The sequence below is a fragment of the Columba livia genome, chromosome 3 (assembly GCF_036013475.1).
Source record: "Columba livia isolate bColLiv1 breed racing homer chromosome 3, bColLiv1.pat.W.v2, whole genome shotgun sequence".
NCBI classification, from domain to species: domain Eukaryota; kingdom Metazoa; phylum Chordata; class Aves; order Columbiformes; family Columbidae; genus Columba; species Columba livia.
This window is the reverse complement of record NC_088604.1, coordinates 23,604,121-23,625,394: the sequence shown is the minus strand read 5'-3', so window position 1 is coordinate 23,625,394 and position 21,274 is coordinate 23,604,121. Positions and strand designations below refer to the sequence as shown.

Sequence of the window (21,274 nt, the reverse complement as noted above, 5' to 3'; positions counted from 1 at the left end):
TTTCTGTCAATGTTTGACAAAATTAAATATTTGTTCAAATTAGTGTTTGAGTCCTACTGTAGACAAATCTTCAAAATATGGTGCAATATAGTAATTACAGGTTTGAGTTTTCTCTATTTCAAAACCGAAACTTTAATAATCAGGAAACACTAACACATTTCAGCTGGTGCATAGTGGGCATTCTAACTCTGTTTTCAAAATGAAAAGGAGGAGTGATTTGTATGAGACCTTAATCATCTTAATCTGAAACCTGGTATGAAATTTTAATTACCTATATTCAGAAAAAAAAGCAACTGCCTCAGGTCACCCTTTTGGCTCCTTTCTAGATTTTGAGATTGTATATGCTAATTTTTTTTCTTGATAAGGCAAATAATGTAGGAATATTATCTTCATAGGTTATTATCAGATGATATAAGAAAGAGTAGACATAATCTACTTGGATTCTGCCAATAATCCCCTGAGACTAATTAACATCATAGGATTTGGTTTGAGAACCTGAGCTGTATCTTATGTCAAAGGCATGTAGATTGAAAGCTAATTAAACAAACCTCAGAAAAGGCTTTTCCTGCTGTGTAGTCCTTCCTTTCCTTCTGCATTATTGTTTGCAATGAAATAGTGAAAAAAAAATACAGAATAAGAGGTCTGTTGTCAGCAAGGCATTTCAGTAGGCTTTTCAATGAGGTTTTCTAACCTCACCATCACTGTATGGATGTTGCTTAAAGAATGCTGAGAGAAGTTTATATGTACATGCTTTATTAATGCAGTTCATAGCTTGATGACCTACTTTGACTTCAAATCTATCTTAGAGAAGCAAATGGGGAGGGAAAAATGGAAGAAGAGAGGGTGGAAAAAAAGGGAAGAAGAGAGAGATTTAAAAGGGAAAGCAATTCCTCAGGCATCAGCTGGGAAGAGGAAGGAGAGAGTTCCCAGACAAATATCTCTCAAGTGAAGATAGTGGTAACAATGATGGTGATGAAAAAAAAAAAAAAAAAAAAAATGCCAACATCTTCCTGCTTTCTCCTTAGTACAGTTATTTTTTCATGCAGACCTTCTCAAGCTCCTCAGCTTATGATAACTGCTAGCAGTGACTGTAGCATGTGTAGGTGTTGCAGATTAAACAGTAGTTAAGCTTTGTGCATGTATATTATTATGTAATATTTATTGTGTTTTTAAATAATTGTTATCTGCTCCTTATCTACTAGGCTCTATTCCAATGTGAAGTTATAGGCTAAAAGCCACCAGGTTTGGAAAAGTGTGATATTAGTGTAGAGTTATAGGCTAAAAACTGCAAGGCAAAAGACTGAGAACTGTGGTGAGAACAGTATGATTTAAAAATAAATGGCAGTCACTTTTTCGGAGATACCTGGCATAACAGTGGTTCAGAATTTAGCAGTACCAGCTGCGAACAAGAGGGCTTGAGGTACCAGAGTGAAGGCACTGCCACAGTAGCCTGGCAGCCTGGTAGATGAAAGGTTACAGGCTCATAGCTTAAGTTCTGGCCACAGAATTGGAGACGAAGGACTATGAGCATAACACAGGTTAAGGCACTGTGCTACAGAGGTGCTGGGCAGACAACATGTGTGCCCTGGCTTGATGCAGCATTCTGGTTAATAGTTTGTACATGATGCTGTGTTTTATCCGTGATCCCCTTTGCTCTTGTTTTAATGTTGTATGACTGTGCTACTGGGTAACAATATCAACTGTCTGAGCTCAGCTTCTCATTTTTTTATGAGCTGCTGCACAATTTTGTAAATACAACAAAGGTATTCTGCACTCAGTAGAGTGCTTTGTGGCAGAGAAGCCTTTAAACTGGTGATGTACTACTTGTATTTGATCTCTGCTTTGGAGATCTGCTTAAAATCCCGTCAAACCTTTTAGCAAGATGTATAGAAGAAAAATAATAAAGCGAACTTTTCCATTAAACAAACTTATCACTACATTTTTACATGTATTGTATTTCAAAGCATTTCAAGAATCCCTGAATTTTGTTTGTTTTGTAGAGTTTGTGTTCATATTCAAGAAGTGTTTGATGATCTTCAGAAGATATACCCTCTGCAGTTTCCTTTTATCCAATTTCAAGTGAGACAATGAAAGAAGAAGAAAAGTTACTTATGTAAATAGAATTTAAGTGACTTTATTAAGCAAAAGAACAAAGAATGAGGTTATGTATCTGTTCCAGACAGATTGCTCCCACTGCAAGGGAATAAAAGAACAGTTTGATAAGGTAGCATTTTCCAGTCTGCTGCAGTCCTCACCAAGGTTATAACAGGCAACTCAGAAACCAATATGAAAATAAAGCATACAGTTCCTCCTCTAAAACCTTTTATATGTGGGCATAATTAGTAAACATTTTGAATTCTAAGGTGCATGCTTTTCATTTTATAATAAATAAATAAAAATAACTTGTAAAAGAATACAAGATTCACAAACAGTAGTAAAGAATTAGATTAATCTGCTTTTATCTGCTTTACACCTTTTGAAATGTAGAACAAGTACCATATAGATTTTTTATTTTTTTTTTATTTTTAAAGAAGCTGAGTTTAAGGGAACTTGTCTTTTGACTGCTGTGCTCTGGGAGATTTGAGAAGTGAAGAACCTGAATTGGAACCATATAAGCAGCTGATATTTACTGAACAAATTTTGTTTAGTACCTGCTAGTTTAATCTATGTTACAAGCCATTTAGATGTGATGACATTATCTCTTTAAAGCACTAACAGCCAAACCATGCAGAAAAAGTTTGGGAGATTTTATGGAATTTATTCTTCATTTAGATACAAAAGCAAAAACATCTATAGCACTATGAGCACATTTTTATTTAAATTAGCTACATTAAATTACTATGCATTACAACTCAGTTACAACAAAATCTTGCTGCATACATATGGCTGTATTCTTAAAGAAGGTCACCCCTTGCTCCTCATCCTCAGCTAAGGATGCACAGCTATTCACTGAGGAAAGGTAGCCCCTGTTCTTAAATTACAGATGATTAGAATCTAGTGTTTTATAAAGGAACTAAAAATACATATTTGGTGTTCTTTTTTAATGTCTGAATGTTGTTTTCTGTATTTCTCCTTCAAATTAGGGAACTAGATTAACTAGAACATTCTTAACATGTGAGTGTTCAGTACGGTTGCAGTGCTTAGAATCTAATTGTTTTATAGTCTCAGTAAAGTTTCATTTTAATTATTCTGACTTTTTTATTTATAGTCTAATTCCAATTAATCAGACCCTTTTAATATGAAAACAACCTCTTAATTTTATAGATCTTGTCAGAACACAGTAGGCACTATTTCACATTACTTCTGCAATGTGCCTTTCGTTCTTTCTCCCTCAGACTCAAAATAATTGTGCACAAGTTGCAACAATCTCTTTGTGTCCTTCCTAGAGGAGAGAGGTCTCTTCTGCCCTCAAGAATGGAAGCTTTTTGTTATTTCTTATGACATCTAATGAATTATCAGACTTCCATGCGATAAAATTCCCTACTAGTCTACTTTATTTGCCTGTTTTTTCCTCAAAACAAGACTTTTGTACATATTCTCTGATGAAAACTCTCTTGGATTATCCATATTTTAGTTTTTGACATAAGACATATTTAAAATACCTGAGCAATTTTGGGTAAATATTATTATAAAGTGACAACCAGATCTTTTCTATTTAATGTAAAGTGTGGATTTAGGTGCCACTATATTGATAGTAAAAACCCTGGAAATTTTGAATCAATTTATTTTGCATCTTGAAAAATCAAATAAATTGCTACAGAAACAAAGGAAAGGCAAGAGAGCAAAGTAAAGAAGGGATATGTTTTACATCATAATGCATATTTCAGTGCTACATCTTTGTTTAGCAATTTTTAAGCATTTTATCATATACAGATTTTAAGTTCTTAAATTGTACCTATATTAATGCCATTATACTTGTCTAAGCATATAACATAATCTGACAAAAAACATTATGAAATATATTCCTTTTCTTTAAAAGCTACAGCTAGATGAGCTTGTCCTGAAAATACAGAACGTGTTCAGTGGGTATATTATAGTATACCTGTTCACCTAAATTCACACTGATTTTTCCAAGACAAGGTTGTGAATCAATGTATGGAGACAGAATATCAACAGCAATTACTTTAAGATCAGTAAAGATTATTTCTCATGGCAAATTCTGTATGTATCAATGTTTGCATAGTTTGAAGGCTTGTAGATACGAATACTGATATAGTTGTTTCTTATGTTTTCTTATGTTTTCTTATGTTTCTTCAGTGATTTATAGTTAATAAATGAAAATATAAGCAGATACAAGATTTTTTCTCATGTTGAAGGCATGAGAAATATTTTCTCTTTCATCTCTCTGGCCTGGCGAGGCAAATCATTCTCCCAGGATGAGCCCAGATCTCTGGAACTCAGAAGGAATCTGGAAGGCATTGAAGTAGAGTAGTAGCATGAAAGAGTAAAAGGAATTCGTCTGTAGCCAAGAGCTAAAGAGCACTTTTAAAGAATCAGAGAATCATAGAATCATTTGGGTAGGAAGGGACCTTAAAGATCATGTAGTCCAGAGGTGGCAAACTCATTTTCACCAGGGGCCACGTTAGCCTCGTGGTTGCCTTCAAAGGGCCAAGTGTAATTTTAGGACTGTATAAATGTAGTAGTCCCTAGAGCCTTCTCATCTTCAGGCTAAACAACTCAAATTTTCTCAGCCTGTCTTCAGAGGAGAAGTTATACAGCTCTCTGATAATTTTCTTGGACCTTCTCTGGACTTGCTCCAACAGGTCTATATCCTTCTTAGGTTGGGGGTCCCAGAGTTGAACACAGTACTCCAGGTGGGTTCTCATGAGAGTTGAGTAGAAAGGGAGAATCACCTCCTTCAACATGCTGGTCACATTTTTTTGATGCAGCTTTCTGGGCTGCAAGCATACATTGTTGGGTCATGTTGAGCTTCTCATCAACCAACAGCCCGAAGTCCTTCTACTCAGGGCTGCTCTCAATCCATTCTCTGTCCGGCCTTTTTTTGTGCTTGGGATTGCCCTGACCCATGTGCAGGACCTTACACTTGACCTTGTTGAACTTCACAAGGTTCACACAGACCCATCTCTCAAGCCTGTCAAAGTCCCTCTGGGTGGCATCCCTTCTGTCCAGTGTGTTTACCACCACACAGCTTGGTGTCTTTGGCAAACTCGCTGAAGGTGCACTCAATCTCACTGTCAGTGTCACTGATAAGGATGTTAAGCAACACCAGTCCCAATACTGGCCCTTAAGGAAAGCCACTTGTCACTGGTCTCCACTTGGATATTGAGCCATTAACTGCAACTTTGAGTGTGACTGTATTCAGGATCATATGATAAGATTTGTCTGCTTAACTTGAGGTACTAAAATCAGTAGTTACTCATGAAGCACATGTGCTGGATAAGTAGTGTTGCATGACATCTTTGAAGGGTGATTGGCAGATTTTATTTTTTAGTTACCATAGGTGGTTGAGCCATATCACTTCCTTACACAGAATTTCATGGCTTGATCTTTCATCAAGAACATAAGAGATGTGTCTTCATTTCCTTTGTTTCTGTAAAATAATTTTAAATTATATCTGATGCCTCTTAGTAGAATGATCTTGCCAATGTGACTAAAGGCTGTTGTTTCATTTTGCATAAATAATTGAAGATCAACTGGAAGCAACAAAAATGGAAGTGAACATGAGTATATTTTTCCAACCTAGTATTTTGGTACTCACATAGTAACAGTGAATGTTGATTCATGGGTTATTTCAGAATTTTATTTCCCAACTGTTTAATGTATTAATTTCCTTGGAGAAGTGTTCCTCCTCCCCTATTTAATGCCCTACCCATTATGCTAAAGCAGTTAGAAAACATTTGCTTTGTTTGTGACTAACTGATTTTCTAATCCCTTTGTGTGAAGCAGAAATCATAGGAGATGCATATTTAAATCCCCAGAGGCAAAATGAATTGAATTTACATGTCACACATTCTGGCTGCATGTGTTAATTACTGTATTAAAAAAGCAGCAGCTTTATCAGCTATTGTAGATATTTTTAAAGACAAATACCATGATATTTCCTATGCTGCTGAGTAAAATAATAGGGCCTTGAAGGGGAAGGTTGTCCTTGGCTGTATAAACTATTCCTCCTGACAAGACCAGACTCAGTATTGCTCAGTATTCATGGCTGGTCTTTTGAGTTTCTAGACCCTCATTATGTGTAGGGAGCTCATGCAGTTCTAGATTGCAGTGTACAGGAATGGTTAGAAAAATACTTAGCTGAAGTCCTTAGGGCATAAAGTCCTTTGTATACCTAGACATTGAACACAAATGAGAGAGATTTCAGGTATTAGGACACTGCATCTCAAGAAGCTCCAGTGGTCTGGAGGGAAGGAAATCTGTCCATGATTGGGAGCAATATTTATCTGAAAAAGTCACCTAAATCTCCAGGCTAAGAAATTGGAAGAGCTAATTAAAAATTACCTTAACTTGATTTTCAAACATTAATGAAGATCGGCAAGTAAACACAAACCTCAACTGTGATTTCCTTCATATAGCTTTCATATTGAGGGAGGAAAGGTGACGAAGAAGGGCTTACTTTGCTATGGAAACCTCTTTCTGGGGTCTGTGTCAGTGATTTACTGACTGACGTGACATAAGCTAAGAAAATTGACTGATCAGAGGACATGAGCAAGACTTCGTCATAATAACGAAGGGAATGATAGGGCCTGATGAAACTGTAGAGCTGCCAAATATTTGCAAGGTATTTGAGAAGGGGTAGAGAATTTTCTCTGAAAAGAGAATATTGCTGTATAGGATGAGTTTGAGGTGTATGAGTGCCAACCTGAGTTCAAAGAATTTTGAACTATAATTGAATTTTAGTAAATAACTAATTGTTCATGGCAGAAAACATGTCATCTTCTTGCAGAAGGGTAGTAATATTATATTAAGGGTAGTAATATTATATTAACTTTAGTTTGGAACCTTCATTATCCTGGTCTTATACGCCAGTACTTTTATTCACAGATTTAAATTGCTATGGTTTTGAACTTTGGAACATAGCCTTATCAGAACAGGAAATTTGGCCAGTTCTAGACTAGGAGAAGCTCATTTTTCTGTTAGTATGTATGTCTTAGTGTTTTACAGTCAGTCACTGAAACAAACAGTAGAGTTCTGTGTGAACATTATGTAAGAAAAAAAACCTTTGCTTCTGTAATGTTTTATCATTTTCTTCTCTTCAGCATTCGACTTCTATATTTTCCAGTTCTTTGAAAGAGGTAGACAGTAAGATAGCAATGCAGCCTAAGGCAACATAGATTTTTTTCCATAGATCTTTACTTGGGCAAACACTTGTTTTCAGAAGGCATGTGTTGAGTACTGGTGCCATAAATATAAGAAGACATCAAATAATATGGGTCTAAACATTAATTTTGGCAAGGCATTGAACTGCATTTTATAAACTCATTTAGTTCCACCTGTTTCCTAAAAATCAAAGACAAAAATAGCTACATATGAACATGCATACACAAACACATATAGATATGTATATGTAACCATATGTAATATGAATCACATATTTCACAGATCCCTTACCAAAGCAGTACCAAAATAAAAAATCTAGTTAATTTGTCAGTTCTTTGAAACATTTAGATAGAGTAAAGTGACTTTAAACTGGTGCATCCCACACTCATCAACAAAGGAAGAGTTTTGCTTTCTGAAGTTTGATGGCAGGGGTTCTTCTTCCCTAACACTCTTGTGCCTACCAAATGTAATGCAGCTTAGGGCCTAAGCAAGCTATGGAAGTGGAGAAATAAAACTGTAATTTAGAACAGTAAATGAACTCTAAACCCATGTGCAAAATCAAAGATTCTGAGCCAGATTATTGGTGATTTCCTTCCTCACTTTGCCTAAGGAGAACCCGAATGTAAACTTGAAATAAGGCTCCAAACAAGACTGTGACTATCTTGTTCCCCCTTCCTTTCGTCCCCTCTTTGATTTTTCTTTCCCTCCTTTCTGCCTTCTCTCCACCCCTCACTGCCTCCCTCTCTTTCTCTTTTTTCCTCTGTCTTGTTTTCAATTATATCGAAGGGAGAAAGCCTAAAATACAGAAAATTTTACTAATTTTAGGCTTTTCAAATGCAAGAAGAACACAAATTTGATGTTGTTGGTCGAGGCTGCAGAAATGTAAATAAATTTTTTTAGATTGTTTCTTTGTAAATATAAAGTATGTATTTCTCCATGAATATGTTTAAGTGAATTATTTGCTTATATATCTTTCTGGTCTGTCTTTAGACTATATTTTCAAAATTATTCTTTATATATATATATACTTGATAAACTATGCAAACATACATCCTATGAACCTTAAAAATCTATTTAACATTTATAGAAAAATACAGATTTTTTTTAAAACCTATCACATATTTGGTAAAAAAAAAAAAATCTGTTGATTTACAATTACATGCCAATTTGTTATTATTAATATTTAAATAGCTATATCAGGTTTTAACAAGCTCTGAATGAGATCTTAATTATGTTTATATCAAAATCCGTATTTATCCACCCTAAAAAAATTGTAAATGAATATCAGTATGTTATTGTTACTGTGGGGTTCTAGAAGGTGTTTTTAGGCTATTTTTAAGCATTTTGAATATTTGTTCGAACAATACGCTAATATTATTTACTATGTCTTTAGATATTTTCATTTATGTGCTGAACTTTATTAAGCACATTTGGAATAATTTGATGAGATAGTGGGCTCTTTCTATACTTTAATATTTTCTTTACTGGGGAGCAATGAGGAAAATATCTACTGAAAGTGTCACTAAGTTTTTACTACAGATAATTGTGAAAAAGACTCACCTACTCTTTACCTGGAAAAGAAGGGAGCTGTCTGCTTGGCTTTGAATGATATCAATAAATGGTGATTTGTTTTCAGTTTTTTACTTCTGTTCCTGATGGAGAAAAAAAATATTTGAATGCTCTTGATTTATTGCCAGTTTCTTTTATCTCAGCAGCTCATTTTCTGCTATTTCTAATACTTCTTTGTAAAGCTGAACAGGGAAGTAGGTGAAATTAATGTTACATTTCTTTGAAATGTTACCACAATAAATATATTTCAACAAAACATCCAGTTTTTATGGAATCCAGCTAACCTGCATTATAGTTTAGTCTGATTGAAGGACCAAGGGATACATTTGAGGTAAAGGGAAATACATAAAAGCACTAAGTGTACATAATAATCACACTGAATGAAATGCAGGAGATAGCAACTTTGGTAGGGTTTCTAGGAGTTTGTCTGACAGATGAAATCTGTCAGAAACATACTTTTCCTAGACAGCACATTAGAGTTTTCACAGAGTCTAAATATTACTGAAAAAAAACATGTTTTCTTGAAATGGATAATTCACTTTTTTTTTTTTTTTTAAATGCATCTGTTTTCTTTAGCTGAATGTGGAGCAACTGTCTCTGGAAATGAAGGAACATTGCTGTCTCCAAATTTTCCGTCTAATTATGACAACAACCATGAATGTATCTATAAAATTGAAACAGAGGCTGGAAAAGGGATCCATCTTAGAGCCAGAAGCTTTCAGCTGCGTGAGGGTGATGTTGTTAAGGTAAAAATAAAATAATTTCACTTGCTACTGTGCTCAACATTCACATTTCATGAACAACTCTGTTTTAAAGAACAATTATTTTTGCTGTTTTTTCACTTATAGAAAATGAATAAATTCTATGTGGGTAGCATAATTTTTTAATACTAGATTCAATTATTTATACTAAGTTCAAAGAAAATATAGGTGTTTTAAAGAATTCAATGTATAGAGGGTTAAAATCTAAACAGAAACCTAAAATGTGAACTTGAATTTTGAATACAAAAGTGTCTACATTATTTTCTGTTTGTGAAAATATTTATAAGTGTAGCATGATAATTACTTAACAAAGCACAGGTTTACAGGTTTTAATTTTAGTATATTTTGGTACATTTTTATTATTTTGTCTTTCAAAAACTGGTTTGTTTTGTTGAGTTTTTTTTCAAATTAATGAATTGCTCATGTGAACAGAAAGGAGCAAGCTAACACATAGCATTGTAATATTGACTAAAACCGTAGTTACAGAAGATGGTTTTCATTATTTATGTTGTAGATAGACTTTGAAACTTGGTCTAAACATATACAGATTTTGAACATGTAATGTACTTTTATACAGCATGGCCGTAATCTGTCTTTTCTTAATAATGGTTGCTGCATTCTTGCATGTACTGAAAATCATGACATTGATCTGAAGTGCTGAGCATACATTAAATTACTCTTTTAAATTTAAGTCTCTAAATTTTCAGAATTAATTGCTATTTCAAATCACCAAGTGTTCAGGATTCAGTTAGCAATTTGCTGTCTGGGGATCTCACAGCAACTCATTTAACATGTCAGAAATTGCTGTTTACATTTCTAACTTGGTTTTACTATTTTCATTTGCACTGAATTCTCCCCACAAGGAGTTTAAAGGTATCATTGTTAAGGATCAAATCTCATTGGCCATACTTTTATCTCTTAAGGGACTTATGTAAGTAAGTGTGACAATTCCATTTGAAGTTATAAATGTTTTGTCAAGTACAAGGAATTTAAAACTATGATGAAGGCAGTGGTGGGAGGGGAAAGACTTCTCATATCTTTGTTGTTATACCTGTTCATTTTGCAAGTACGGGCTAGACTGACCATTAAATAAGCAAATCTTTTATTATCCTCAGTAGTATTAGAAAGTTACAGTAAAAAGAGTAGCATTTTCTCCATCTTTACTGACAAAATTGCTAACAACAAATGCCTCCATGCTTTTGTGGCCACCATGTATGAAACACTGCAAGCTCTTGGCCTATGTTTTTCCTTTCAGATGAAAGAGAATTGAGTAGGTGGGCAAAATAGGTGTTCTATATTATCCTTTGCTTGCATTTTCTGTCATCTGACTGTGCAGATCCCCAAAAGTATTTTTGTTCTGAACAGATGCAGCAGACAAGAACTTAATTGCCCACTGAGCTGTTTGCATATGGTACATAAGTCTCCCAGAAGCTTTGCACGTATCAAGTTTATAAATAATTTAATAAACTACCTGAACAACAAAAAAATCTTAGAAAGCCCTAAACAAACATTCAAGAAACTCAATTATCTTTCAGAACATTTCATGAGTAATGTCAAGCATATTTAGAGATAATCCCTTGATATAAGAAAGATTTGCCTGAGAGAAAGCTGTTCTGAGCAATCTGTTAGATACTTTCTTCTTTCATAGGTCTGTTAGCACAATACTCCTGAGGATCCACAGGAAGCAAAGGCAAAATTGTGGTGATGTCTGTACTGCAAGGCCTGTTCTCTGTTTCTCGGGCAATTGGCATGGCACAACTTCAGTTTATATGGTTAAACTCTCTTTTCCCATAGTCTCTATAGCTTGCATTTAAAACAATAAAGTCTATTTCCTCTCCATTCCCAAACCAGGATGTCCATTGGAACCAACCCTTGATCTAGCCCCTGAACTTACCCAGACATTATCTGGAAGACTGCCAAATGGAGCTGAGTTGCAACAAGTGGTCCATCTAACTCAGTGTGCTTTCTCTGATAATAGTGATAGGTGGTGTCTGTGCCCTTATGCTCCCTCAATATCCACAGCTGCTGTGTTAAGTTAGACCACAGTTTGCTGTCTTGTCCCTCTGCTGCTGCCATGTTGTCTTTGAATTTTGGTAGTCCTTTAAAATAGTTGATACTACTAGAAAACTCTTCTATGACAACAAATCCTGGAAGTTCAGTATAAACTGTGTAAAGAAGTATATTCTTTCATCTCTTTGAAATAAACATTGTTAGTTGATTAATGAAACATCAAGTTTCATTAAATATTCCTTTTCTCTAACAATACTGGTTCCATGAATAGTTTTGCATTCATGTTTTCTAATACCTTCATGATTTATTAAACCTCAATCACATCCCTGCTCAGCCTTCTCCTGTCCAAACCTGGTCTCTGCTTCTAAGGCAGATGCTCCTCAATCATTGCCTGTGCTTTCCACAGCTCCACACTACCTTTCTTTACATCACAGAATGTAACTATACAGAAGACTCAAGGAATGGATGCTACAAGGCAGTACTATATACAGGGGCAAAATTTTGTTTTCAGCCTTTTTCAGCTCTTTGTAAACTCTCATATTTAAGTGCTACATCATCTTTAGTCATCTTTAGGACTAATTGTCAGTTTTGTCGGTACACATGTGGAGTGATGTCTTCTTCATACAGGGTCCTATATTGTCTCCTTCAATAATTTATCAGAGGTCACTATTTCACTATTGCATTCCTTTAATGTTTTATTTTTCCTTTTTTTTTTTTTTTCAAATATATTAGCCTTTTTAATATCAGTCAGGAAAAATATGGACTACAGCAGCTACTTTTTCAGCAAGAAGGGATGGGTTCATTCTCAGCTAATATTTTGGTTTCTATTTTATTTTATTTTACCACCATAAAATTATTCAGAAGTGTTCCTTAACTGTAGTTGCATGTTTTGGTTATATCCTAGTTTAAGCAAATATCTACTACCTACTGTCTTCTCCCTCTTCTCTTTCCTGTCCTGTTTTGCAGGTAAGACTGAAATAAATTTCCCTGTGCTCTGACCAGAACTACAATATAAGAAGTTGGGAAATTAAGACACTCTCCAAAGGCTTACCTTTCCCACAGTTTTGGCAGGGCTGTGGGCCTCTGAAGTTTGCTTTCTTTCTGATCTGTACCCTAAATATTAACAAAATATGTTATAAAGACCAACCTTCTATCTTGTATCTGCACAGAAACCCCAAGACTCTTTTGAAGAGAGCTTGTGAGGGATGCACTAAGGCTTAAGAATATTTATAAACCTTGTGCTGAAATTTAGGGTATTTTCCCACTTGAATATCTTTGTCTGTTTTAAAGATAATATATACATATATAAGGTTGTACTGGGTGTGGGTGCCCGGGCACTGGCAGTGGGGGCTGCAGGGGGTCTCTGTGAGGAGAGGCCAACCACCACTCACTGCAGGGCACAGCTGATCCACCAGCTGAGGTGGTGGGGCCTCGGGCAAATGTATTTAAGAAATTTCAAAAAAAAAATGCTGCACAGTAGTGTGTGAGAAAGTGAAATAAGGGAAAAAAGTGTGAGAAACAATCCTGATAACACCAAGTTCAACCCATCGTGAGTGTCATATGAAGTACATAATATCACTATTTTCTTAAGGTAGTATCACTAAGAATTCAATGAAGATTTAATTAAAATATTTGGGAATATATAGAAAAATGCATAAAGATGTCAGGAAGCTATACAGGAATTTTCTCTAAAACCATTAAAGCAATATTTTAGAAGTGTTTTGCTTTGGGATGTTTTTGTGCCACAAAGATCTCTGCAATTAAGGAAAATTGCAAAGTTGAGTTGTAAGTCATTTGTCTTTACTATCAGAATGAGAAACTGGAGTTTGAGAAAATCTAGCCAGCATTTCCTTCTCCTTCAGATGAGTGTCTATTTTCACATTTCCACAGCAGGTGCAGATACATCAGCACCATTATTAGAGCATTTCTCCTCATGAATAATTGTAGCACTCTCCTCTTCTCTTGCCTGCATATATTAATCCCAGCATTAGTGTAAGCACTTCCCTTTCAGTTCAGGTGAAATGTGGCATCCCTGCATGATCTGGCTACATTTATCTCAGTGCTCTGAACAATGCTGTGTTCATTCCGTGCTGCCCGGAGGCCAGCTTCTGCAGGTTGACTACATCCATAACATTAAACTCTCCAATCTTATGAAACAAGGTGGCTCACTCAAACTGTCTCTCAGAAATAGTCCCTGGCTTGTGCAGCTCCTGGACTAATGCTTTCTCAGGAAAGATTTATGAGGGGGCTAGGGAGTCTGCATTAAATGTGTGTCAAGGATATAGTGACAATAAATACTGTGTGTACAATCAAGTTGTGGTGACTGGACTGCTACTCTGTCACTGTTTACTTACTTTGAAAATACAAACCAGCTCCAGCTGTATGTATTCGACCAGATTTACTGTTGGCACAAGTGGGAATATTGAGGCTGAATATTGAGGCTGTGGTGCATAGGGAATTGCATATGATTTGCGAGGGTGTTTCTGACATCAGTAAGACATAAGGTAGCATCAGAACTAATGCTTCCTGCTTTACATGCAGGTTAGTGACCTGCATGTCATAGGAGAAGCTTTTTATAACCATGGCAAAGTTTGAACTTGAATTAGTGAGAAAAAAAATCTGAACTCAAGTAAAGAAATGAGAGATAGAATCACCATTTTGAGGCATATGGCAAAACTGAATACTTGGATTATCTGTTTATTTTAAAGCTTACCCTTTCTCACCCACTAACACTTAGCTTCCTGTTCTCCCTGCTTTAACTGCCATTTGAAACTTCATAATTCTTTAAAGTGACTACTTACAGTGAAATCTTGATAATGCAATCACTGTGAATTTGTTAGAGGTAGGAGGAAAACCAGAATATAATTTCATGTCTTTCATCTATTTAGCCAAATAGATCTTCCTTTTTTTTCTAGTAAGAGACAAAACAGTAGCTGTAGCTTGTAAATTATACTTCAAGTGGGTTATCCTGAGTTAAACATGTGCACTATGTATGGGTTAATAGTGATAATGTCTAGACTAGTGTACTAAGTGTGTTCTCTGGCAACAGTCACATGTGACAGAACACTATGGTTGCACACAAGTTGCCTCTTGGGAATGGTTCTTGGCTCACACCAATTACTAAACCATGATGAAGAATTGTTAGGAAAAATGCTTTTTCATTCCCAGGATGGTTCAAAGAAGTTATCAGTATAGATAATGGAGATTCAGTGTTTATATCTGCTTACTAACATTGTTTCAATTTCTCAAGTAAACATGTATCTACTTATGTCTCTGATGTTAACAGCTGGACAAGTGTCAGCAGTAAAAAAACTGTCACAGCTTTTTTTACATCTGCTTTAACACATTCCCTCTTATCTCATTTTAAGTTCCTAAAGCAACGTTTTTGTTTGTTTCTGGATTTACATTGAGAGATACTATTATTTGACTTGTCAAGATGGGAAGAATATCTGTAACAGTCAGTGAGGTAGAACATGGTTGAAACAGGATGTCTAAGGGATGATTATAGTAATTAGCTGTTATTCTTTTAACAGATGAATAAATATCACTTTATTAACACAGATAGCATTTTTTATTAGTGACAATTAAAAATAGATCATTCAATCCAAAGTAATATTGCTCAAAACAAGTACAAGATATCTGTGCTTTTTGCATAATATGTATGATCAGAATGCTATTAAAAAATAAATCTTATGGTGAATGAATGCTTATTTATTTTGTACAATAGATTTCCAGCTATGATAAATAAAGTGTAATCAGTCCATGAAAGTGAACTGTAGTTCTGGCCCAGGACAAAGGTAGATGCTTGGAAGCATTTTTTCAGATACTGTTAGCACAGCTTAAAGCCATATTTCTGCCAAGAGATAGACATTAAGTATGTGTTACTACTTGCACAATTCTTAAATACAATAGATTGTCTTCCAATAGCTCATTTATGTGCCCTGATATAAGAAAATATTTGCCTTAGTAATAAGAACAGAATATGCTGTTCTATCAATGGGTAACACATTATTTTTCAAAAGCTTATTTCAGGGAAGGTAATTATTTATATCTATGTATGTTTTTAAACTAATTTTATGGTTTTCTCTTAAAAAAAGTTTAAGTGCCTTGTTTTTATTGTTTTGTTTTTGTTAATGTCAGCACTTGAGACAAATAAGTTACTTTCAAGACATTCACCTATATTGGTGGCACACTGGTATTTTCTCCACTGAGAAAATAGCTCTGCTTTAAACTATTGCTCATTACATAATATATAAAAGTAGTTGCAGTGTTCTGTCCTCTCAAAAAATTGTATTTCTAAATTTCATTAGTAGATCTGACTGCACTTTCATACAGGAGGAAGTCTCTGTCACTCAAATGTAGCAAATTGAATTGTTAGATGGATCACTGCCTGCTTCTGGCTGGAATCACTATAAATCCTCACTGTACTACAAGGTCTGAGAATGAACAGAAGAAGATCCAGAGCTTACGATATTTACTGTAATTGTAGCTTTTGCACTAGTTATCTACACTTACTCTAGGACATATGGGATCAGGATAAAATATCTTTTAATTCATATTAGAAACCAGCTGTTCATATTCATTACTTGCTTTTGTATAAGCATCCACATGATGTTTGATATGTGTTTTGGAAGTGCGAAACATACTCCATATCTGCCTGTTTTTCCATGAGAAAGTACAGGTGATTTATTTAATGTCAAGAAGAAATTAGCTTTTTAAAGTTCATGTTGAGACAAAATAAAGTCACAGAAGGCAATTTTGTCACTTCATGGCTTTCAAGGTTTTACAATAAGCAAAAATATTTTTTTCACCCCCTAGCAGCCCTTTGTACTTTTCCTGTATTGGTGAACAATCAAAGGAACATTCTCATTCATATTGGATTTGAAAAATCACAGAGGTTTCAGAATCACAGAATGATTGGTGTTTGAAGGGATCTCTGGAGATCACCTAGTCCAACCTGCCTGCTAAGGCAGGTTCACCTGGGCCAGATCGCAAAATAATGTGTCCAGACAGGTTTTGAGTGTCTCCAGAGAAGGAGACTCCACAGCCTCTGGGCAGCCTGTTCCAGTGCTCTGGCACCCTCAGGGTAAAAAGTTTCCCTTATATTCAGATGGAACCTCCTATGCTTCAGTCCATGCCTGTTAATATTGTTGATTTTGTCCTCCATTGAAAGTTTTCAATAAAGTAACATGGTAAATAAGAATATCTCTACTCACACATCTTTTTGAAGACCTGTCTTTCTTTGTTAAAACCTATAGTAAAATGAAATTTACTGCAGGCTCATGGTCTGAAATAAAATGTGACAGATTGACTTTAGTACCTCAGTTCTGCTGTTGATATCTCCAGACAGGAGATAAAAGTATAAGCTATGTTTGCCTCTTACAGCCTTATTTCAATGGTGATTTCAGAAATTACACTTTTGTTGGCATTTGTGAATAATAATGAAAAGTAATCGGAGCTTATGAAACTTCAGAAGATAGAGTTGCCTATAAATATTAATTTCATTCAAGATGAACTCACAAAACTAAAAACAAAAAGAGACTATAACACACCTTAAGGGTGACACAATATTCTATACTTCACTGAACTGCATAACCAAATGGTACATAGCTTGCAAAATGGAAACATTTACTTTTTGGAGCAACTATTGGCAATACATAGCTAACTTGTATAAGCTAAGTATTTTATAAACTAATGGTTTTCAAATATTTATATTTGATGATAAGTTTAATACTATTATTTTGTTTATATAAGGTATATGATGGAAAAGACAGTTCTTCGCGCTCTCTGGGAGCCTTCACCAAAAATGACATGATGGGAGTTACCCTTAATAGCACCTCTAACCATATGTGGATAGAATTTAATACCAATGGATCTGATACTGACCAAGGATTCCAGCTCACTTACACAAGTAAGTAGCTCACAAATATGGTCTGATTGACTGTTTTGTGGGGAGATGTGTATTTCTCAGCTGCAGTGATTTCTCATAGAATAGTTTGGGTTGGGAGGGACCTTCAAAGGTCATCTAGTCCAACCCCCTGCAATGAGCAGAGACATCTTCAACTAGATCAGGTTGCTCAGAGCCCCATCCAGCCTGGCCATGAATGTCTCCAGGGATGGGGCATCTACCACCTCTCTGGGCAACCTGTTCCAGTATTTTACCACCCACATTGTAAAAAATTTCTTCCTCATGTCTAGCCAGAATCTCTCCTCTTTTAGTTTAAAACCATTACCCGTTGTCCTGTTACATCATGCCCTGCCAAAAAGTCTGTCCCTATCTTTCTCATAGGCCTCTTTTAAGTAGTGAAAGGCCACAATGTCGTCTTCCTGGAGCCTTCTTTTCTAACAGATGAACAACCCTGAGTCTCTCAGCCTTTCCTCATGAAGAGGTGTTCCATCCATCTGATCATCTTGGTGGCCTCCTCTGGACTCTCTCCAGCAGATCCATGTCTTTCCTGTACTGAGTGTCCCAGAGTTGGATGCAGTACTCCAGGTGGAGTCTGAATAAAATGGTGAAAATGCAGAAAACTTACACAGAGCCAGATTTTAAAAACTGAATATTCAAAGATAAAAATGAGAATGAAGAATATAGTGAGCCTCAAAGCACACTCTTAACATGTTCTGACTGCTTGTCAGGATAGAGGTGGAGTATGCTGGAAGGAAACCTGAATGAACAAGTTTTGATGATCAGTGCACTTTCACCACAGTTTGCATTTAGTTAATGTAAGTAATTTAGCTGGCAAAACAGTGAGTCTTTTGCGGAGAGGGGATAACTTTGGGGATAACTAATTTGTTTACAAGACACATAAAGAGATATTTTGTCCAGTTTTCAAGGAATCCCCAAGTTCCTTTTGCCTTCAATTTATTGCCTTTTACCTCAGCTTCCATGAGCTCCTGTTGAACCCTGTAGAGCGGAGCACCACATCATACTGGGACACTGAAATTGAATCATAGCCCTTGCTAGTGTACCTGCTGGTTTCTCTTTGGAATGGAGCCAGCTGTGAAATAAGCAGAAATCATTCGCTTTCCCTTCTGTCTTTCTACTGTGCCTGGTAAATCTGAAATTTTGTTATTCTGAAATTTTGTTATCCAACTTTTAGTGTTTTTCTTTTTTGTTGTGTTTTTTTTTTTTTTTTTTTTGTTTTTGTTTTTTACAGAACCATAAATGAAAGGAAGGTTTCTCTGGCTGGATGAAATGTATTAAAGTGATTTCTATCATTTATTTGGTAATTTGGATCTAGATAGTATGAAGTCCGTCATTTTGTTCAGAATCTAGAAAGAAGCACTAGTCAAAGCTACACTGGTTTACCTATAGAGACTGTAGAATTTTTCCTTTGAAAAAAGGAACAAAACATTTGTTTTAAAAATAATCTTATTTTAAGGACTCTGAATTCACAGAATCACATAACGGTTGGGGTTGGAAGGGACCTCTGTAGATCATCTAGTAGAACCTCCCTGCTGAAGCAGGTTCACCTAGAGCAGATTGCATGGGATTGTGTCCAGGCAGGTTTTAAATAGGTCCAGAGAAAGAGACTCCACAGCCACTCTGCACAGCATGTTCCAGAAGTTTCTCCTTGTGTTCAGATGCATCTTCCTGTGTTTCAGCTTGTGACCATTGCCCCTTGTCCTGTCAGTGGGCACTATGGAAAAGAGTCTGCCCCATCCTCTTGACACCAGCCCTTAAGATATTTATAAACACAAATATGATCCTCTCTCAGTTTTCTCCAGGCTTAACAGACCCAGCTCTCTCAGCCTTTCCTCATAAGAAAGATGCTTCTGTTCCCTAATCATCTGTGTACCTCTCCACTGGGGTCTCTCTAGTAGTTCCTTGTCTTTCTTGAACTGGGGACCTCAGAACTGGACACAAGAGACTTAAATCAGTTCATTTTCAAGGGACTTGAATGAGTTCCTTTCAAATCCTTCTACAGCAATCAGTTCCACCTACCATTTAGAAATAGCATTTTATCTAAAAATTTTGCTTAATTTCTGCATCCAATAACTTTAGCTTGTTGCGCTTCACAATTCTAATCAGATTTGCTCTCCCATACCAGATTTTCCCATGTAAGTTAATTTATTGATAATTCATGTCTTAAGGCTTTTTTTCCTGGCTGTTTGATCAGCATTGAGTTTCTGTTTTCTGTTCTTCCAAGTATTTTCACAATTTCTGAAGTGTGTGGACACAATTTGACAGAGTCTTCTAACAATAATGTCATATACCCACAGTAATGTTAACAATACTGTGTACAGAGGCATAAGACTCTTAGAAAGAGCTGGGAAAAGAGATGGTATAATAAATCTAGTGGTAAATCAGTTCTGGTTATTGCTTGTCTGGTTGCTGCGTTCTTGTTGCCCACAAGGGATACATCATCTTCTCTTAATTGTTGGTCTTTGTAGTACTTTTCTTCCCATTAATACGACTGAAATTAAGATTAGTGCAGCTTTGAAGCTTGAACTTTAGAACCATTGCAATGTGCTATTATTAAGATTAACTTAAATATTTATTATTTCAGTTCTGTGCAACAACTTTCCCATCTTTTTTAACTTTGTGAATTCTGTGGATCATGTTAAATTTGCAAATATAACAGAAGAAAAAGCTAATGATCCATGAGAACAGAAATGTGAATAAAGAAACTTTTATTTCTGTTTTCAGAATCTCATTACTGACATAATAAAACAGAATTCTGTAAACTCAGAATCTGAGTTGCTTGTATAAATTGTAAAAATCAGTATGTAAGAAAATATTGAAAGGAAATCTGCAAAGGATTCAAGTTCTAATGAAATCTGCTATACAGGAAATCACTTCAGGGTAAGAACAATAATGAATGGAGGCTAGAAATTATAGTAATGTTATTCTTTGTTGTATAACAACAAGACGGTTTCAAGTAAATGCATTTAGTACACTGGGTAGATAGATATTTTACTGGAAAGGATCATGAAAAAATCTGTAGTCTATCTCAACTCTTTTGAGAAACAAAAAAAAATATTTTGACTGAGGACTGAAAGTATAGTAACTGTATTTAAGGAAACTATTTCAGAAAAATTGAGACAATAACATTTTGTTTGTATTTTAGTCTGAGATTGGTGAGTTAAGTATATGTGAATGTGAGTCAATGAAACTATAATTTGAGCAATAGCTGAGTCAATGAGAGGAGAAGAGCCAAGAGAAACAAAGAAGAAAACTTTTCTACTTCATGTAAAACAAGTTTATATAAAGTCATTTCCTTAAAAGTATGGAGAAAATCTGTTAAGATGCATAGAGGAGAGTGTCTGTTTCCACTTATAACACCTCTGCGCTGGTGTCAGAAAGAATGACTGTGAACATTCATATCTCAGTGCTGAGGAAATCATAACAAGCTTGATGGGCCTTATTTTGTTTTTTTTACCTGAGGATAATGCCAGGTTTCAATAGATTAGTCGATCTTAAATGTCTCTTATATACCAACGATATAGGAAGTAAGAGCTTTTCAATATGAAGAATTAGTGTATTATTTTAATCTTAAGAATGAAGCCAAAAGTTTACAATTTTTCCATTACATTATTCTTACTTCTCTCAAACAGAGCTTGCAAAAATAGCCAAGTTTTTCTTTGCTCCCTCCCCAACATATTTTTATTTCCAAGGAACAAAAAAAAACCTTTTAAGATTACCTTAA

At 35.4% G+C, this 21,274-nt stretch overlaps 1 protein-coding gene across 2 annotated transcripts in view; it reads left to right on the top strand.

Moving 5' to 3' along the window:
• Positions 1 to 21,274, top strand: part of CSMD1 (CUB and Sushi multiple domains 1) — a 1,084,328-nt gene that overhangs the window by 851,941 nt on the left and 211,113 nt on the right. For both annotated transcript variants that reach the window (XM_065056058.1, XM_065056057.1), the window contains exons 22-23: positions 9,430 to 9,599; positions 17,379 to 17,535. In XM_065056058.1, coding sequence (XP_064912130.1) covers positions 9,430 to 9,599; positions 17,379 to 17,535 — 327 coding nt within the window. The remainder of the gene's footprint in view (positions 1 to 9,429; positions 9,600 to 17,378; positions 17,536 to 21,274) is intronic.